This window comes from Eubalaena glacialis, chromosome 8, assembly GCF_028564815.1.
Source record: "Eubalaena glacialis isolate mEubGla1 chromosome 8, mEubGla1.1.hap2.+ XY, whole genome shotgun sequence".
Classification (NCBI taxonomy): domain Eukaryota; kingdom Metazoa; phylum Chordata; class Mammalia; order Artiodactyla; family Balaenidae; genus Eubalaena; species Eubalaena glacialis.
In genome coordinates, this window is record NC_083723.1 from 123,126,266 (window position 1) to 123,143,126 (window position 16,861).

The 16,861-nt window shown below is 47.5% G+C and overlaps 1 protein-coding gene across 2 annotated transcripts; it reads left to right on the forward strand.

Moving 5' to 3' along the window:
* The first annotated feature begins 3,429 nt into the window (after positions 1-3,429).
* On the forward strand, positions 3,430-16,355 carry AOC1 (amine oxidase copper containing 1). Of its 2 annotated transcripts, XM_061198907.1 has the most exons (6): positions 3,463-3,487; positions 10,750-10,792; positions 11,920-13,501; positions 14,321-14,606; positions 14,965-15,097; positions 15,315-16,355. In XM_061198907.1, the coding sequence occupies exons 3-6, from the start codon at positions 11,923-11,925 to the stop codon at positions 15,582-15,584; spliced, it is 2,268 nt and encodes a 755-aa protein (XP_061054890.1). In that variant the 5' UTR covers positions 3,463-3,487; positions 10,750-10,792; positions 11,920-11,922; the 3' UTR covers positions 15,585-16,355. The 2 variants fall into 2 exon arrangements, with proteins under 2 accessions (XP_061054891.1, XP_061054890.1); XM_061198908.1 differs by lacking the exon at positions 10,750-10,792 and having other exon boundaries at positions 3,430-3,487.
* Positions 16,356-16,861: the final 506 nt, after the last annotated feature.

Consider the following 16,861-nt stretch of genomic DNA (forward strand, 5'->3'; position numbering starts at 1 on the left):
CGTGCACAAGGGGCTCATGGCTCTAACCACCTCCTCCCAGACACCCCACCTCCGCCTTCCTCGGCACAGTAGCAGATTCTGCCCAGGACTCACACCCCAGCCGGGGTCCTGGGAATACACCACCCATCTCAGCTCTGCAGCTCTGCTCCTACCTGCGCCTCCTCCTCAGTCCCTCACACATCCCAAGACAACACTCGCCTCGGCTTTGTGGAGCCCGCAGGGTGGAGCAGCCCGGAGTGCTCACCTGCCCTGAGCCATACATCTGCTAGGGCAGGGGGTAGGGGGGGGATGTGAAGAGGGTGTGCTGGGTTGGATAGTGTCCCCCCAAATTCTTGTCCTTCCTGGAACCTCAGAATGCGCCCTTATTTAGAAATAAGGTCATTGCAGATTTAATTAGATAAAATGAAATTATACTGGAGTAGGGTGGGCCCTTAATCCAATGACTAGGTATCCCTGTAAGACGAGGAGAGACATAGACACGGGGGGCGGGGGGGGGAATGTCATGTGACCACAGGAGCAGGGACTGGAGAGATGCGTCTACAAGCCAAGGAACCCAGAGACACCAAGGATTGCCGGCAACACCTGAAGCTGGAAGAGGCAAGCAAGGGCCCTCCCCTAGAGGTTTCAGAGGGAGAGTGGCCCTGCCAGCACCTTGATTTCAGCCTTCCAGCCTCCAGAACTGTGAAAGAATAAACTTCTGTTGTTTTAAACCACACAGTGTGTGGCACTTTGTTACAGCAGCCCTGGGCGTCTAACACAGGGGACTCTAAACAGAGACCCAGGCCTTGAGAAGCTGGCAGTCCTGAGGGCCAGCTCCTCCTGAATCCTGCAGGACTCCCAGTCGGGCACAACTCCTGCGGCACTTAGTCTGTGCTACCCTGTAATATTTCTATCTTTCTATGAACATTTTTTGTACTCCTTCAAATAAAAAAGTGAAATGCGCACTTGTACGCCCTCCGTCCCTGCCTGCACAAAAGTAAGTGGTGGCCTCACCATCCTTCATCCTCCAGGAGTGAGCCCTGCAGTGGTACCTGCTCCCGAGGCTGTTTCTACCCTGCGATGCAACTACCTTGTGCCCACGTCCTGGGGATGGCGCTCCAGAATGACTGTATCATCGCATCCCCTCCCTCAAGCATATTTCCCTACATCTCTGCCAACACTTGGCGTCATCCAGCTTTCTCATTTCTGCCAGAAATGGGTATAAAATTATATCTCATTGTTGAAGAATTTGCACTGTTCTAACAACCACTACATTTGGGCACCTTTTCACGTGCCCTTGAGCCCGTTAGGTTTCCCCTTCTGTAAGTTACCTTGAGATTCTTCACTCATGTTTCCATTGGGATGACTTCCTCTTTCTGGCTGATTTTTTAGGAGTTTTGTGTGTGTTTCTAGATATTAGTCCCTCTCGATATTTTTTTAAAAACAGCTTTCTTGAGATATCATTCTCTTACTACACAATTCACCCATAAAGTAAATAATTTGATGGATTTTAGTATATTCACAGATATATACAACCCTCACCACAGTCAATTTTAGAACATTTTCATCAGTTCAAAAAGAAACCCCACATCCATTTGGTGTCACCACCTACACAACCTCCCCTCCTCAGCCTGAAGCAAGCACTAATCTACTTTCTATCTCTATAGATTTTCCTATTCTGGATTCTTAATTTAAATGGAATCATAGAGGGCTTCCCTGGTGGCGCAGTGGTTGAGAATCTGCCTGCTAGTGCAGGGGACACGGGTTCGAGCCCTGGTCTGGGAGGATCCCACATGCCGCGGAGCAACTGGGCCCGTGAGCCACAGCTGCTGAGCCTGCGCGTCTGGAGCCTGTGCTCCGAAACAAGAGAGGCCGCGAGAGTGAAGAGGCCCGCGCACCGCGATGATGAGTGGCCCCCGCTTGCCGCAACTGGAGAGGGCCCTCGCACAGAAGCGAGGACCCAACACAGCCAAAAATAAATATAAAAATAAATAAATAAATAAATGGAATCATATAATAGGTGGTCTTTCTTAACTGGCTTCTTTCATTTCACATGTTTTTAAGATTCATTCATACTGTAGCATGTATCAGTACTTCATTTCTTTTTAATGCCAAACAGCATTCCGTTGTGTGGTTATATCACATTTTGTTTATCCATTCATCAGTTGATGGACATTGGGCTGTTTCCACCTTTAGGCTATTATGAATAACGCTGCTATGAACATCCATATACAAGTTTCTGTGTGGGCATATGTTTTCATTTCTCATTCACCTAGCAGTGGAATTTCTGGACATATGGTAACTCTATGTTTAATCATTTGAGGAACTGCCAGCCTGTTTTCCAAAGTGGCTGCACCATTTACATTCCCGTGAACTCTGTATAGGCTCCTGATTTCTCCACATCCTCACCAACACTTGTTATCTGACTTTCTGATTTCTGAAATTGCAAACAAGTATCGGGTTGATTAACCGTTTTCTCCTTCCTTCAACTAGCTGTCAGTACATACTGAAATGACTTGCAATGCAAGAAGCAGGAAGATAATGATGAGAAAGACAAAAGGCATGTAATAATAAAAGAATCAGCCATCAAGAATTGGTGAGCAAGGGGAAAATGACCTCTTGGTCCTCCCAAGCCACACAATGTTCCTGACTATTCTTTCCCTTTGACCAAGAGCATCCTCCCTGCCCGTTTTTGCCCTCGCCATCTAACCAAGCCACTCTAGTACTATTTCCCCTCCTGGCACAGGTACCTGCCCCACCCCACCCGCACTTCCCTTTCCCTTTTCCCTTCTCTGGGCCGCAGCCTCAGCCATCCTGATAGAATTTCTTCCCAGCCAACTCCTCCCTCCTTCCTGAATCCTGCCAGGGTCTCAGAGATGGCTAATATGACTTCTTCTGGAGTCTCAACTCAGTGGCTTCTCTCTCCCAAACTATTCTGTCTCTGATTCTCCATTTACACATGGGTTAAATTCTCTGTTTTTGGTTTTGGTGTCAGTCTCTACCAGCTTCTGCCTTTGTCCGTATATCTGCTTCAGGTGAGACTACTTGCTAGTAAATTTCTCCTTGTCCTTATGTCCGGCCTCTGAAACTCACCACCTACTTTAACGGACCTTGGCACAGCACAGATCATAACAGAGAAAACACAGACAACTCTTGTGAAAGGTATCCCTGCAGCAGGAGGATGATAGGGAAGCAGATCTAGGGCACAGGTGTTGTTGGGGAAAACAGAAGTGAACCCAGCTGCTAAAGTGGTGAAGGACTGGGCAGTTTCCCAACTTGGGTGCTTGGGGTAACAGGTGCCTTTTGGGCTGCAGCAGCCAGAGCCCCGTGCACTTCCTTGTACCACTCCCCTTGCCCATTGTGGAGCCTCCTGAGCTGTGGTCACAACCTTGGTCAGCACGTGCCTCACCCTGTCCCTCCCTCCAGGGCGGGACCAATAGAGCCATAAAGCTCAAGGAGTCAGAGACAAAGTCTGGCAGCAGAGGCGAGCCCAGAGCAGAGCACACAGGTATGTACTGATGGGATATTCGGGGAGAGTCAAGCAGGGGTTGACTGGGAAGGAGGGAAGCAAGGGAAGATGGACATGGAGTGAGGGGTCAAGAGAAACAAAGACACAAGACAGAGGGGCAAGAGCCCAGAAGGTGTCACTCCAGGGCACAAGCTGCCTGGGGGCAAGATGGGAAATGTGCAGTGAGGAGGTGGCCGCTGTTCTTCGGGTGCTGGAGATGAGCAGCGGGGAGGAGAGGGTGTGTTTCACATCTCCCAGCATGGAGGTCTCACCACTGGCCACTGAGTTCTCCCTTCTCCCGTGGCTTCATTGCCATTGTCCACCTCACCCACTGCCCATTTGGACATTGGACAAGAGGATGGTACTGGGAAAGGGAAAGTTTAAAGGAATAGCCAAGTTCGGGTTAAAGGACCTCAGGTCTCTTCCTCATCTTCCTCCTTAGCAGAGCAGAAAGCAATTTGGGGATAAGAAGTGTTGATGAAAATTCAGTTAACTACCAGGTTAAGAAAAAAAAATTCAGTTAACTACCAAGTTAAGAAAAAAAAAGCAATTTGGGGATAAGAAGTGTTGATGAAAATTCAGTTAACTACCAAGTTAAGAAGAAAAAAGGAGAATTTCATTCAAGTCAAACTGAGGATTAGAACTCAGGGAGCAGATTCTCAGAAAGCTCTGAGAGCTGTTCTGCCAGTTAGAAGTTGAAGGCACAGTCATATACATTTTCAAGACAAAAGGGTCATACATCAAAATGACATATTGATATTTTACATAAAGTTCACCAAGGATGCAGAGTCCAGGTAAGCACATATAGAGCAGGCAGCAAGTCACCATGACCCCCTGCAGAGCTGGGAAAGAACACTATTCTTTTAAGTGGTTACATTGCTAGCATCAGAAGAAAGGGCAAACATTGATCTTTACGGTCTGGCAGGCACTCCCATCTTTGAGGAGCTCTGGTTAATGTGTAATGCAGATGCACATTGCATATTAAGGAGGGAAGGAGGGAGGCCCAAACAAACACAGAGAGAAAATTCTATGTTTAATTTTTTCTTGTCCTACCTTAAAATGTAAATTTTATTTCATTATTTCCCCCCGTTGATCATTAATCTTTCAATAGAAAGCATTAGGTGATCAAATATTTGGTCCCCCAATGCCAGGATGGTTGCTTATCTGCTCTGGATCCTCCATGTCCCACAATGCCCTGTCTTAACAGCCCAGTTCTTTCTTTCCTTTAAGGGGATTAGGCTAGTAGAATGCTTGGCATGGACTGATAGTCAACTCTAGGTTGTCCAATAAGACTTATGCCAATTTTACTCTGTATGTGAATTGTGCATGCCTACTATTTTATATAGAGCTATAGATATGATCAGTAGTTTCAAGTCATTTAGACATCAGTATTTTAGGTGGAGTTTTGAATATACATCGAGAGGCACAAGAGATTATTACTCTATAAATCATATAGAACACAATCAATATGGCCAACAACAATAACAAAGTCAGAAGCAGAGATTTAAGCTATGAATCCCCAGAACTGAACCATTTATTCAAGATTTCATTTAGACTAGAAAGGGAATTCTCCAGTGCAGCAACCTGATTTCTTATGTGAGTCATTAGATGGTTATATTAGAGGACTCATCTGGTATGAAAGCACAACATTGTCTGGATTATAGCATAAGTTTTCCCCTGCAAAGCAGTTTTAAAAATCAAGTGCCATTTGATTTTTCAGCATCACTTTCTCATCATAGAAACTTCAGAACTGAGTAAACTAATTGAATGTAGTAAACCAATATGGAGGTATATGCCAATGGGGAGACTTTTGATAGATTATAGAAACATCTGAAAAGTCAGTGACAAAAATTATGTGGGGTTATCTCGGCCTTGTGTTGACTTAGGAATTGGATGACAAATCCAACAGCAGCTAAATTGCCCCTAGTAACTATATTTTGTGACAGTGTTACTAAAGAGTTTTCTTCCTATCCTAAACTTTGGGGCAAAAACATAGCTAGAAATAAAACAATAACTTTTAATTTTGATAGAGAGACAGACTTTTGGTAAACAGTACAATTGAACTGGTGGGATGGGTCTTACAGGCCTGGTTTCGACTCTCGGATCAGTTGTTTGCTACTGTTGTCATCTTCTTCTCATCCTAGCTTGGTGATGCTTGCCTTAGTTGAAGCGAGGCGCCAGAAACAGGGATCAAAGTCCATTCAAGTGGAGGGGTCTTTTTAAGATGAGAGGTGTGATTCCATGAATTAGTGTCTTTAAGTTTGGCTGTGCATGGATTGGTTAATAATATTGATACTTGATAAGGTTCTTTCCATCATGGCTGCAAATAATCTTTTATCTGATGTCCTTTCCAATAAATAAAATCTCTAGGTTGTAATCCATGATCCTTTCCATCTCCTGGGAGCTTGCTGTAAAAGTAGTTACCAATTTTTTAAATTGTCTCCATAAGTCCCTGTCAATAATATAATATATTTCCTCTGCACCACTATGGGTGAAATTTTCCAAAATATTGTTTTCCCCATAAAAACCTTTTTTCAGACGCCCAACGGGTTAAAGAATGTACATGTTGGAGTAATAGCCATTGGGCTTCAATAGACACTATAGGTTTCATTTTGTTTTATCAGGTCTAAACCATATTTGTGTGGAGGGGTCAAAATTCCCCCTTTTCGTTGCCATATCTGTTTCTCTCCTTTAGTGGTGATTTTTTGAGCCTGTAGAAAGAAACCTTTTATTGAGTTAGCAGGGTTAACGGACAGCAGTGGACATTCTGGAGGCTGGACAAGACGAATATTTAAAGCTGCCCATTTGGCTGCAGCATCAGCAAGCTGATTTCCTTTAGCTTCTGCTGCGTCAGATTTGGAATGTCGTGTTGTTTTAGTAATTGCTAACTGTTTTGGCAGTTGTATAATGATTAATAACTCTTCGACCTGTTTTCTATTTTTTTATAAGTTGTCCTGAAGAGGTTTAAAACCTCACTGTTTTCATAGCATTCCAAAGTTGTATGCCACTCCAAAAGCATAGCAACTGTCAGTATAAATATTTGTTACCTGGGCTTAGCTAGTTGACAAGCTAGAGATAAGGCAATTAATTTGGCTTGTTGTGCTGACCTTGTTTCTGGTAAAAAAAAGTTTTCAGTTATGTCCATTGTGGACGGTATTGCATACCTGGCTCGGTAATGTCCCGTTCATCCCATAAGTAAGACCCATCTATAAATTAAATTAGGTCAGCTTTATCAATAGCAGCTTCTTATAAGTCATTCCTGGGAGCAAGAAGATAATCTGTTAACAAGATACAGTCATGGTTGTTTTCTTCCTGTGCTTCTGGAAGCAAAGTTGCAAGGTTAATGCTATTACATCAAACCAAGGTAGTATTAGGAGCAGAAAGCAACAACTTCATAAGAAGTTAGCTGGCTGACATAAATAGTTAAAGGAGACCCTATTACTATTTCTTCAGTAGCCTTACGAGAGAGCTGTTTCCGAAATAAACCTCATACCAGGTGGAAGTCCTTTTGCTACCGAGTTTAACTTAGTTTTGGAGCATAAAGCAAGTCATCTACAGGCATTTTTGTAAAAGCATCAGGTTAAGACAATAACTGTCTATAAATGACAAAAGACTTAAAAAGCATAGTTAGAGACCTGATTACAATGCAGTTGTCAAGGACACTTGGCTATTTCTGTGACATACAACATTTTAGGATAATAACTAGAATTATGACTTATACCAGGACATTTCAAATTTTAGGAATTTCATATAATTTCTAGAACTTTTATATTAATAATATTTACTTATAAAATATAGCATAAGAAGATTTATTATTACTCATTTGACAATGTTTCCCATGTAATTTAATATACCATATAAGCCTAATTATTTTAATATATCTCTCTGAGATGTTCAGGGGCCCTCTGAAGCATCCCGAAGTTAGCTAGACGTCAAAAGAACTTCATTTAGAATTTGATTTGAGAAAAGTTTGTCAAAGATATCAAAAGGTTTTAAGTGTTTGGTCAAGTAGGATCATAAGTAACTGTGAAACAATACTTATTCACATAACCAAAATGACAATAAAAGATTTCAAAGGCAAGGGCAGAAAGTTACTGGTAAAGAAACATTACAATCTGTTATCAAAAGCAGACCAATATTTCAAAAACAAACCTTGTTTCCTCACAACAGAGAAAAAAACAAGTTCTAGTTTTACATCATTTCACCTTTAATATTAAAATTCATTAAATTAAATTAAATCTAATCTTAGTCTTAACCATGCATAAAACTCTTTTCTCAAGATTCCCTTTTTAAGATTCCCTTTTTAAAATTAATTTCTAGAAATAAATGCCATTTCATAGTACAATCTTTCAATAAAGCACAAAATATATTTATTATTAGTTTCAAGCATATTTAGTCTCTCCGTAATAAGAGGTCAAGAGTAGGTAAACATAGACTTCTTTAGCAATGAATGTTTCAGTATTTATCTTATTAAAAATGATCTAGACATGCAATGAATTTCCATCATTTAATTTAATTTAGCAGAACTTTGAAGTTTCAGGTTGCCAAAAATCTGGAGAATTTGTTCTTAGGTAGACACACCATAAAACATATTACTCTTAGAGAGTTCACGCAAAAGCTCTTATCCCATTCATCTCTCTTTTGTTACTTATGAAATTAGCATCATACCATTAATTATCTCGCTACAAATTTTGTAACATAGATAATATGAGCTTACTGATTTCAAGTAAACCTAGGTACAATAAAAGTATTATACTTAATGTTGATGACTCTAAAGACATGTCTGTATTAACTAAACCATCAATTTAAACTTGTTTTTACTCATTAAAAATTAATCCTAGATCACGTGATCCTTCAAAAACATTGGGCTAGTTTAAGTTACATTTAGAAATATTTGAATTGTAAGCACTTACTTTTGAGTCAAATAGAGCTCTTTTACAAATTAATTTTGATAACACCTTCTGGAGGTAGGGCCATATCATATTTATAACGTACACACAGACATACGTATATCCAGACAGGCACAGACAGAGATATCATAATTTTCCTGCTTTAAAAACATCTTTCCCTTTTTTTTCTTCCTTTCAGTTTTAAGTTCTACTAACTGAGTTAAGGCTGTAGTCTCAGGTGATCTGAGCTGTGTTTACATTTCAAGGACACAGTAAGAGTTATAACTTCAAGCATTCTTCTAGGAATATTTTTATTCTCTTGGGGTCAGAATTTCGAAAAGGTGTTTTATCAAGGTGGCTTTCTCTAGAATGTCAAAAAAGCTCCATCCTGGCCATTTAAGAGTTAAGATAAGTGCTTGCAAACATTGGCTTTGTTCCATTTGTACACGAAGCCAGCCAGAGTTCCAGTGAGTGGCTGCCGGTCTGGGAGCTGTTCGGCCTTTGAGGCACAGTTTCTCGTTATTTGGTGGCCTAATTCAGATATGGTCTGAACAACTTTCTGAGGGCAGTGTGATGGACGGAATGTGTGCTGCTTCTGAGTCCAGCTCCCCAAGGAGTTACCCCTGGGTCAGTTTGACTCTCTTAGTTGTCTTGGTTCCTCCCTCTGACAGTCTAAACCTGCCGTGGGTGCTCGGGGCACTAGGTGATCAGCCTTTGTTACGCCTCCCCAGCAAGCAGAATTTAGTTAATGATTGTAGTGGGACCCTCTGTGGGATCACTACACGTCACGAGGATTGATCCCCAGACATTTCCTCTAGGTTCTCAGTGGCCTGAGAACACCCTGTGGCCAGAAGGAGCAGGTGTTCCTTTTTCTTTGGAGCCGAGCGGGCTTAGTCTTCATTTCACTAGCAAACAGTTTGTTCAGACCATATGTACATAATCTTTCCAATGTAAGCCAAATTTTAAAAAAGGACAACCAACCAGTTCACTCCAAAGTTCCCCCTAGGTCCCTGGCTAGCAAATGTACTGGTACTCCCTTAGGATCCAAGTCCCAAGAAAAACAGCTCCAGTAAAATTCAAGATGTCATTTAAAGCAATGATGTCCAGATATCGGGAGAACTCACCAAAGCACCTGAGGAATACCAAGAAGCGGGTGGAACTCAAAGCGCCTGTGCTGGTACCAAGCTCCAGTTCAGGGTAGACTCCAGTTGTCCTCTGGTGGGTGTCTCTGATGTCCTGCCAACTATACCGAGAAAATTCAATTAACTATCAAGTTAAGAAGAAAAAAAGGGAATTTTATTTGAGCCAGACTGAGGATTATAACCTGGGAAGCAGATTCTCAAAAAGCTCTGAGAACTGCTCCACCTGTTAGAAGTTGAAGGCACTATCATATACATTTTCAAGACAAAAGGATCTTTCATCAAAATGACATACTGATATTTTATATAAAGTTCACCAAGGATGCAGAGTCCAGGTAAGCACATATAGAGCAGGCAGCAAGTCACCATGACCCCCTGCAGAGCTGGGAAAGAACACTATTCTTCTAAGAAGTTACATTGCTAGCATCAGAAGAGAGAGAAAAAAATTATTCTTTATGGTCCTGCAGGCATTCCCATCTTTGAGAGGCTCTGGTTAATATGTAATGCAGATGCACATTGCACATTAGGGAGGGAGGCCCAAGTGAACACAGAGACAGAATTTTATGTTTAATTTTTTCTTGTCCTGCCTTAAAATATAAATTTTATTTCATCAGAGATTATAAAAAAATGGCGGACTTGGACACTAAAAGACATGGAGGGACTTAAATGCATATTACTGAGTCAAAGAGGCTAGTCTGAAAAGACTGCATCCTGTAGGATCCTGACGGCATGACATTCTGCAAAAGGCAAAACTATGGAGACAGTGAAAAGATCAGTGGTTGCCAGGATTTGCAGGGGAAGGAGGAGGAGAAGGATGAATAGTTGGAGTGGAGAGGATTTTGAGGGCAGTGAAACTGCTCTGTATGGGACTATAATGATGGATGCTTGTCATTACACATTTGTCAAAACCCATAGAACGTACAACACCAAGAGTGAACCCTAATGTAAGCTATGGACTTTGGGTGATAATGATGTGTCATTGTAGGTTCACAGTGATACACTGTAACGAACGTATCACGCAGGTGGGGGAAGTTGATAGTGGCAAAGCTACCTGGGGGGCGGGGAGGAGCTACATGGGATCTCTGTACATTTCTCTCAATTTTGCTATGAACCTAGAACTCTTCTCAAAGTAAAGTCTAGTTTAAAAAAAAAAAAAAAGAGGCTCGACCCAAATTTAATAGTAGAACAAGAGCTCACCATATACCTTTCTGCTGGCTCTGGATTCACCTAGCAGCCCCTCCAGCGCCCGCACCCCTTCAGGCTGGAGAGAAGATCAAGTGAGTCCCTGGTCCTTCCCACCAGCTCAGGGTGGGTGGGGAGGGGTGGGCGGGGCGGGTAGGGAACAAGACGAGGAACCAGAGGGGAGGGGATTGTACTGTCGGCTCTGGGGGGTGGGCCATGAGACCCTAACCACAGCCTCCCCTCAAAATGGAAGGGGAAAGAGCATCTCCCTGAATTGCCCCCTGGGATGACGGCACCCTGAGGTGCCCTCCTCGTGGCCTTGGCCTTGGATGGCCAAGTGGTCACAACCGGAGGGCCCCACTGGAGGGGCTAAAGAAGCCTGGCCAGGGCCAGCCAGCCCGTTCTCCACGTCACCTGGGTAGGCGCAGGTCTATAGCCTAACCAGTCAAATCTCTCTACGCGGCTCGGAAGTCTAAATATTCTGGCATCAGAGAGTATATCCTCATGGTTAACTTTAAAAAGAAGAGTAGCTCGCATTTCTTGAGTGCTTCCCAGGAGGCAGGCTTTGTTCTGAACACTTTATCCTTATTGTCCAACTGATTTTTCCATTTATTTCCATTTCACCGTTGGGTGGATGGAGGCCCAGAGAGTTTAAGCAAGGAGCCCAAGGTCACACAGCTGTTCCCAATGGTGAGATGTACTAGCACTCGAAATCTGGCAGCCTGGCTCCAGAGCCAAATCTTTGAACTTCTACACTAAATTTCAGATTTTATCTACATAAAAAACATCGTGTTGTATCAAAAATGCAGTTTTGCCATCAATACCCATGGCACAATAAGCATTTTGTGGCATTTGAGGGGGCACTGTGAATCTCCGAGTGACCTAAAGCTGGAGAGATAAGAGCTGTCCCGCAGAGGTAACGCGCAGAGAAGGGGAAAAGGAGTTTGCACAAGTAAGAAAATCCACGGGACTAAAAGAGGTTTACGGACCAGGGAGGAGGGTGCAGAATTAAAATCGATGGACAGCAGAGACCAGAGCAGCGTTGGGAGCTGCGTGGGTCCCCTGCTGCCACTGAGGGCTGCCTCGAGCTGGGCGGGGACGAGCCAGGAAGTGAGTCTGTGGGAAAAACACGAGGCCAAGGGACATCGTAGTCCAAGACCCGACCTGGTGGAAACCCATTTCCTCCCATGAAACTAAGTTCATCTATTCCACTGCATTCCAGACCATGGGGCGGAAGACCCTGGCCCTCAGCTGGGCGGGTGCTGCCGTCCTGGTGCTACAGACGTTGGCCGCGGCAGAGGGCTCCCCACGGACCCCCGGCAACAAGGGCAGGGTGTTTGCGGACCTGAGCGCCCAAGAGCTGAAGGCCGTGCACAGCTTCCTTTGGTCCCAGAAGGAGCTGAGGCTGCAGCCATCCAGCACATTGACCATGGCCAAGAACTCCGTGTTCCTCATTGAGATGTTGCTGCCCAAGAAGCAACACGTGCTGAAATTTCTGGATAAAGGCCACCGGCCTCCCGTTCGGGAAGCACGCGCTGTCATCTTCTTCGGAGCCCAGGAGCGTCCCAACATCACCGAGTTTGCTGTGGGACCACTGCCCAGGCCCCATTACATGCGACACCTGCCCCACAAGCCCGGGCACCAGGCCTCCTGGGCCTCCAGGCCCATCTCCAAGGCAGAGTATACCCTCCTGAGCCACACCCTGGAGGAGGCCAGCAAGCCCCTGCACCAGTTTTTCCGTCGCACCACGGGCTTCATGTTTGGACACTGCCACGAGCGGTGCCTGACGTTCACAGACGTGGCGCCCCGTGGCTTGGCCTCCGGCCAGCGCCGCTCTTGGTTCATCTTGCAGCGCCATATGGAAGGCTACTTCTTGCACCCCACTGGGCTGGAGCTCCTGGTGGATCATGCGAGCACGAACCCCCAAGACTGGACGGTGGAGCAGGTCTGGTACAACGGGAAGTTCTACCGCAGCCCCGCAGAGCTGGCTCAGAAGTATGACGACGGAGAGGTGGATGCGGTAGTCCTGGAAGACCCGCTCGCCAAGGACAAGGATGGAGAGAGCCTACCAGAGGCAGCCCTCTTCTCCTTCTACCAGCCACGTGGGGACTTCGCCATCACCATGAACGGCCCCCGCCTGGTGCAGCCCGAGGGCCCCCGCTATAGCCTGGAGGGCAACACCGTGCTCTATGGGGGCTGGAGCTTCACCTTCCGGCTGCGCTCGTCCTCGGGGCTGCAGGTCCTGGACGTGCACTTCGGAGGTGAGCGTATAGCCTACGAGGTGAGCGTGCAGGAGGCCGTGGCGCTGTACGGAGGACACACACCCGCAGGCATGCAGACCAAGTACATGGACGTCGGCTGGGGCTTGGGCAGCGTCACTCATGAGCTGGCCCCTGGCGTCGACTGCCCGGAGACGGCCACCTTCCTGGATGCCCTCCACTACTACGACGCCGACGGTCCTGTCCTCTACCCCCGCGCCCTCTGTCTCTTCGAGATGCCCACGGGGGTGCCCATCCGGCGGCACTTTAACTCCAACTTCAGCGACGGCTTCAACTTCTATGCAGGCCTCAAGGGCCAGGTGCTGGTGCTGAGGACCACTTCAACGGTCTACAATTATGACTATATCTGGGACTTCATCTTCTACCCCAATGGGGTGATGGAGGCCAAGATGCACGCCACCGGCTATGTCCACGCCACCTTCTACACCCCCGAGGGGCTGCGCCATGGGACCCGCCTGCACACACACCTGATCGGCAACATGCACACCCACCTAGTGCATTACCGCGTTGACCTGGACGTGGCAGGTAGGACTCGGGCTCGGAACCACCCTCCGGGCCGAATGTCCGCATCCGAGCAATAACTTACACTCATGGGAGATGGTGCTTAGACTTCCCCTGGAAGCGCCATACCAGGAGAGTTTACCCAGCCTGCATGTGTGGAACCTGCAGTGCTAGAAATCTGTGTGCCCCTGCAAAACGGTGACCGTGAATAGTGCCAGCTGTTCCCCTGGTGCTGCATTGACCCCCTAGGGGGACGGACCGGATAGAAAGGTGTGCACAGGGCGGGGGAGGTGATAATGCCCAGGAGTGTAAGAAATGTCGCTGCCTGGTGCTTTGAGTGGATGCAGTGACGTCGGGAATACTCCTTGTGTCTCTTGAGTTAGTGGTGTCACCTTAAAAGATGACATGGGCGTAATGACAGGATTTGGCCTGACATCAAATCACATGTTAGAAGTGCCCCCCATGACCAGGTGGGCAGCTTCTTCTCACTCCGCCCCTCTCGCCCCTGGGCCCAGAGGGCACTGACATAGTCTCTTCCCCTGGGGAAAGGCCAGCTGCCCTTTGCTCGGGCCAAGGCCTCAGCAAACAGACACAGAGCTCTGCTCTCGAGAGGAACTGTCCAGAGTCACAGTGGAATCACTGCAGCTGCCGTGCCCGACTCTGAGCTGTCTCCTAGTTCCTCGGTCCCTTCCCTCCACCGCCGTCTGGCTCAGTGCATGCCCCTGACATCCTCTTCACTCCCACGGTTTGTTGTTGGGTGTGGTCGGGAAGGAGGGCCCAGGGCGGAATGCGGAGGCTTCAGTGCAGGGCGCTTGATTCTCCTCCTTCCCTGCACACACTCAGGCACCAAGAATAGCTTCCAGACCCTGCAGATGAAGCTAGAAAACACCACCAACCCCTGGAGCCCGAGACACCGCCTGGTCCAGCCGGCTCTCCAGGAGACAAGGTACTCCCGGGAGCGCCAGGCGGCCTTCAGCTTCAGACAGACTCTGCCCAAGTACCTGCTGTTTACCAGCCCCCAGGAGAACCCCTGGGGCCACAAGCGCAGCTACCGACTGCAGATCCACTCCATGGCTGACCAAGTGCTGCCCCCGGGCTGGCAGGAGGAGCGGGCTGTCACCTGGGCCAGGTGAGGGAGGCCCGGGAGGCCGGGAGGGCTGGAGGCTCCTCTCGGTGTCCCTGTGTTTCCCTGTGTCCGCGTGTGTCTGTGTTTCTGTCCATGAGATTCTGAATCTAGGCTGTGGTGTACCTGGGCGTGTGTGTGCGTGTGTGTGCACATGTGTACGTTCTTGGTCACGTGGCTGTGTGTTTTGGGAGGGGGAGTACAGAGCCCCTGCGGAGCCCTGGAGCCTCTGTTGACAGTGCGTGTGGCTGACTCCCAGGGGATGATCCCGTGTCTGAGGGAAGGCAGTAACCTTCCCCCATCATTGACCCTGAAGATGCTCCCTGGGAGGGGCTGGAGGCTACCTTCTCCTCTGCCCGGACAGGTATCCCCTGGCAGTGACCAAATACCGGGAGTCTGAGCTACGCAGCAGCAGCATCTACAACCAGAACGACCCCTGGGACCCACCTGTGGTCTTTGAGGAGTTTCTGCGCAACAACGAGAACATTGAAGACGAGGTACCAGCTCTGCCCTCTCCCGGCCCCACCCTGAGACCAGATCCCCGCTCAGTCCCAAGGTCTGTGCCCGGTCCCAGGATGGGGAGGGCCGGCTTGCTGCTTGGAGAGCGAGCTCGGTGGTCGCTGGATTTGCCCCTCCCTTAAACATGGGGCTGGGGGGGTGCCCACCCCTTTCCCTCTGAGCCTCCTCAGCACCGCCCACCCCGCTCTCCTGCAGGACCTGGTGGCCTGGGTCACAGTGGGCTTCCTGCACATCCCCCACGCAGAGGACATCCCCAACACAGCCACGCCCGGGAACTCCGTGGGCTTCCTGCTCAGGCCCTTCAACTTCTTCCCAGAGGACCCGTCCCTGGCGTCCAGAGACCTTGTGGTCGTGTGGCCTCTGGAAAATGGCTCCACCTATGTCCAGCACTGGATCCCTGAGGAGGACGGGGGCTGCTTGATGCCTCCCCCTTTTAGCTACAATGGAACCTACAGGCCTGTTTGAAGGCCCCCTCCCCCCACTAACTCCCACCTGAAGCCCGCGTGCCCCCCCTACCCCAGGCACAGACAGTAAACCCCCTCAGGGCTCAGCTCCTATGCTGCTTCCTGCAGAAGGCATAGCAGATGAGGCCATACACCAGGCCGGGCGTGTGGGACACACACAGATGAGAAACACAAGGCCTTGGCCTCCACCCCAGAGAAGACCTCCATCACTAAGGCAAGGACACTCACGGAAATACTAGGTTGACCTATCAGATCAGTTTAGAGAATCTGAGGCTGACGGCTCCCTCTTGGGGGTCTGTGGGGGACCCTTCTGGGTGGCTGATAGGCATGCAAAGTAGTGCAACCACAGGAAGACACTACGGAAAAATCGAGCGAAATTGCAAACACCTTTACCCTCTGACACACTGATCCAACTTCTCGGAGTTATCCTGGAGATCTACCTACAAACACGGGAGAAATAGATGTACACGGTAATTCACTGCAGTACTGTTTGTACTGGCAAAGTCTGGAAACGACCCAAACATCCTTCTACAGGAGAGAGCCTATAGATCTGAATAAACCATGGAGTGCCCACACAGTGCAATTTTAGGCGATTGGAAAAGAAACCAATGAACAGGGACATTCTCTATACTGATGGGGAAAGATCTTCAGGATATACTAAGTAAGAAAACAGGTATAGAACAATATATAGATAGCATGCTAATCTTCGTGTAAGAGAGGAATGTACGTATTCATAAAAACCCTAGAAAAATACACATGATTCTAATATAAATGGTTACCTATTGTCTTCATCCATTCAAGCTGCTGTAACAAAACACCGTAGTCTGGGTGGCTTATAAACAGCAAAAGTTTATTGCTCACAGCTCTGGAGCCTGGAAGTCCAGGATCAGGGTACCAGCAAGGTCACGTGAGGGGCTTCTTCTGGGTCAAAGACCTGTGACTTTTCGGTACATCCTCCCATGGCAGAGGGGTGAGGGGTCTTCCGGGGTCTCTTTTATAAGACCATTAATCCATTCATGAGGACTCCACCTTCATGACTTAAGCACCTCCCAAAGGCCCCACCTCCTAACACCATCACATTGGACATTAGGGGGGACACAGGCGGCGAAACCACAGCACCTGAAGACACAGGGAGAAACCGGATGGATGAGACAGGGAAGGGAGAAGGATTGTTCAGTGTGGCTGGGTTTCTTTGTGGGCTTTTTTCTTTTTGAGTGAAGAGAGCCTGAGGGGACCCACAGGGGGGAGGGCAGGGTGGTGGGGAGGGGCGGGGTCTCC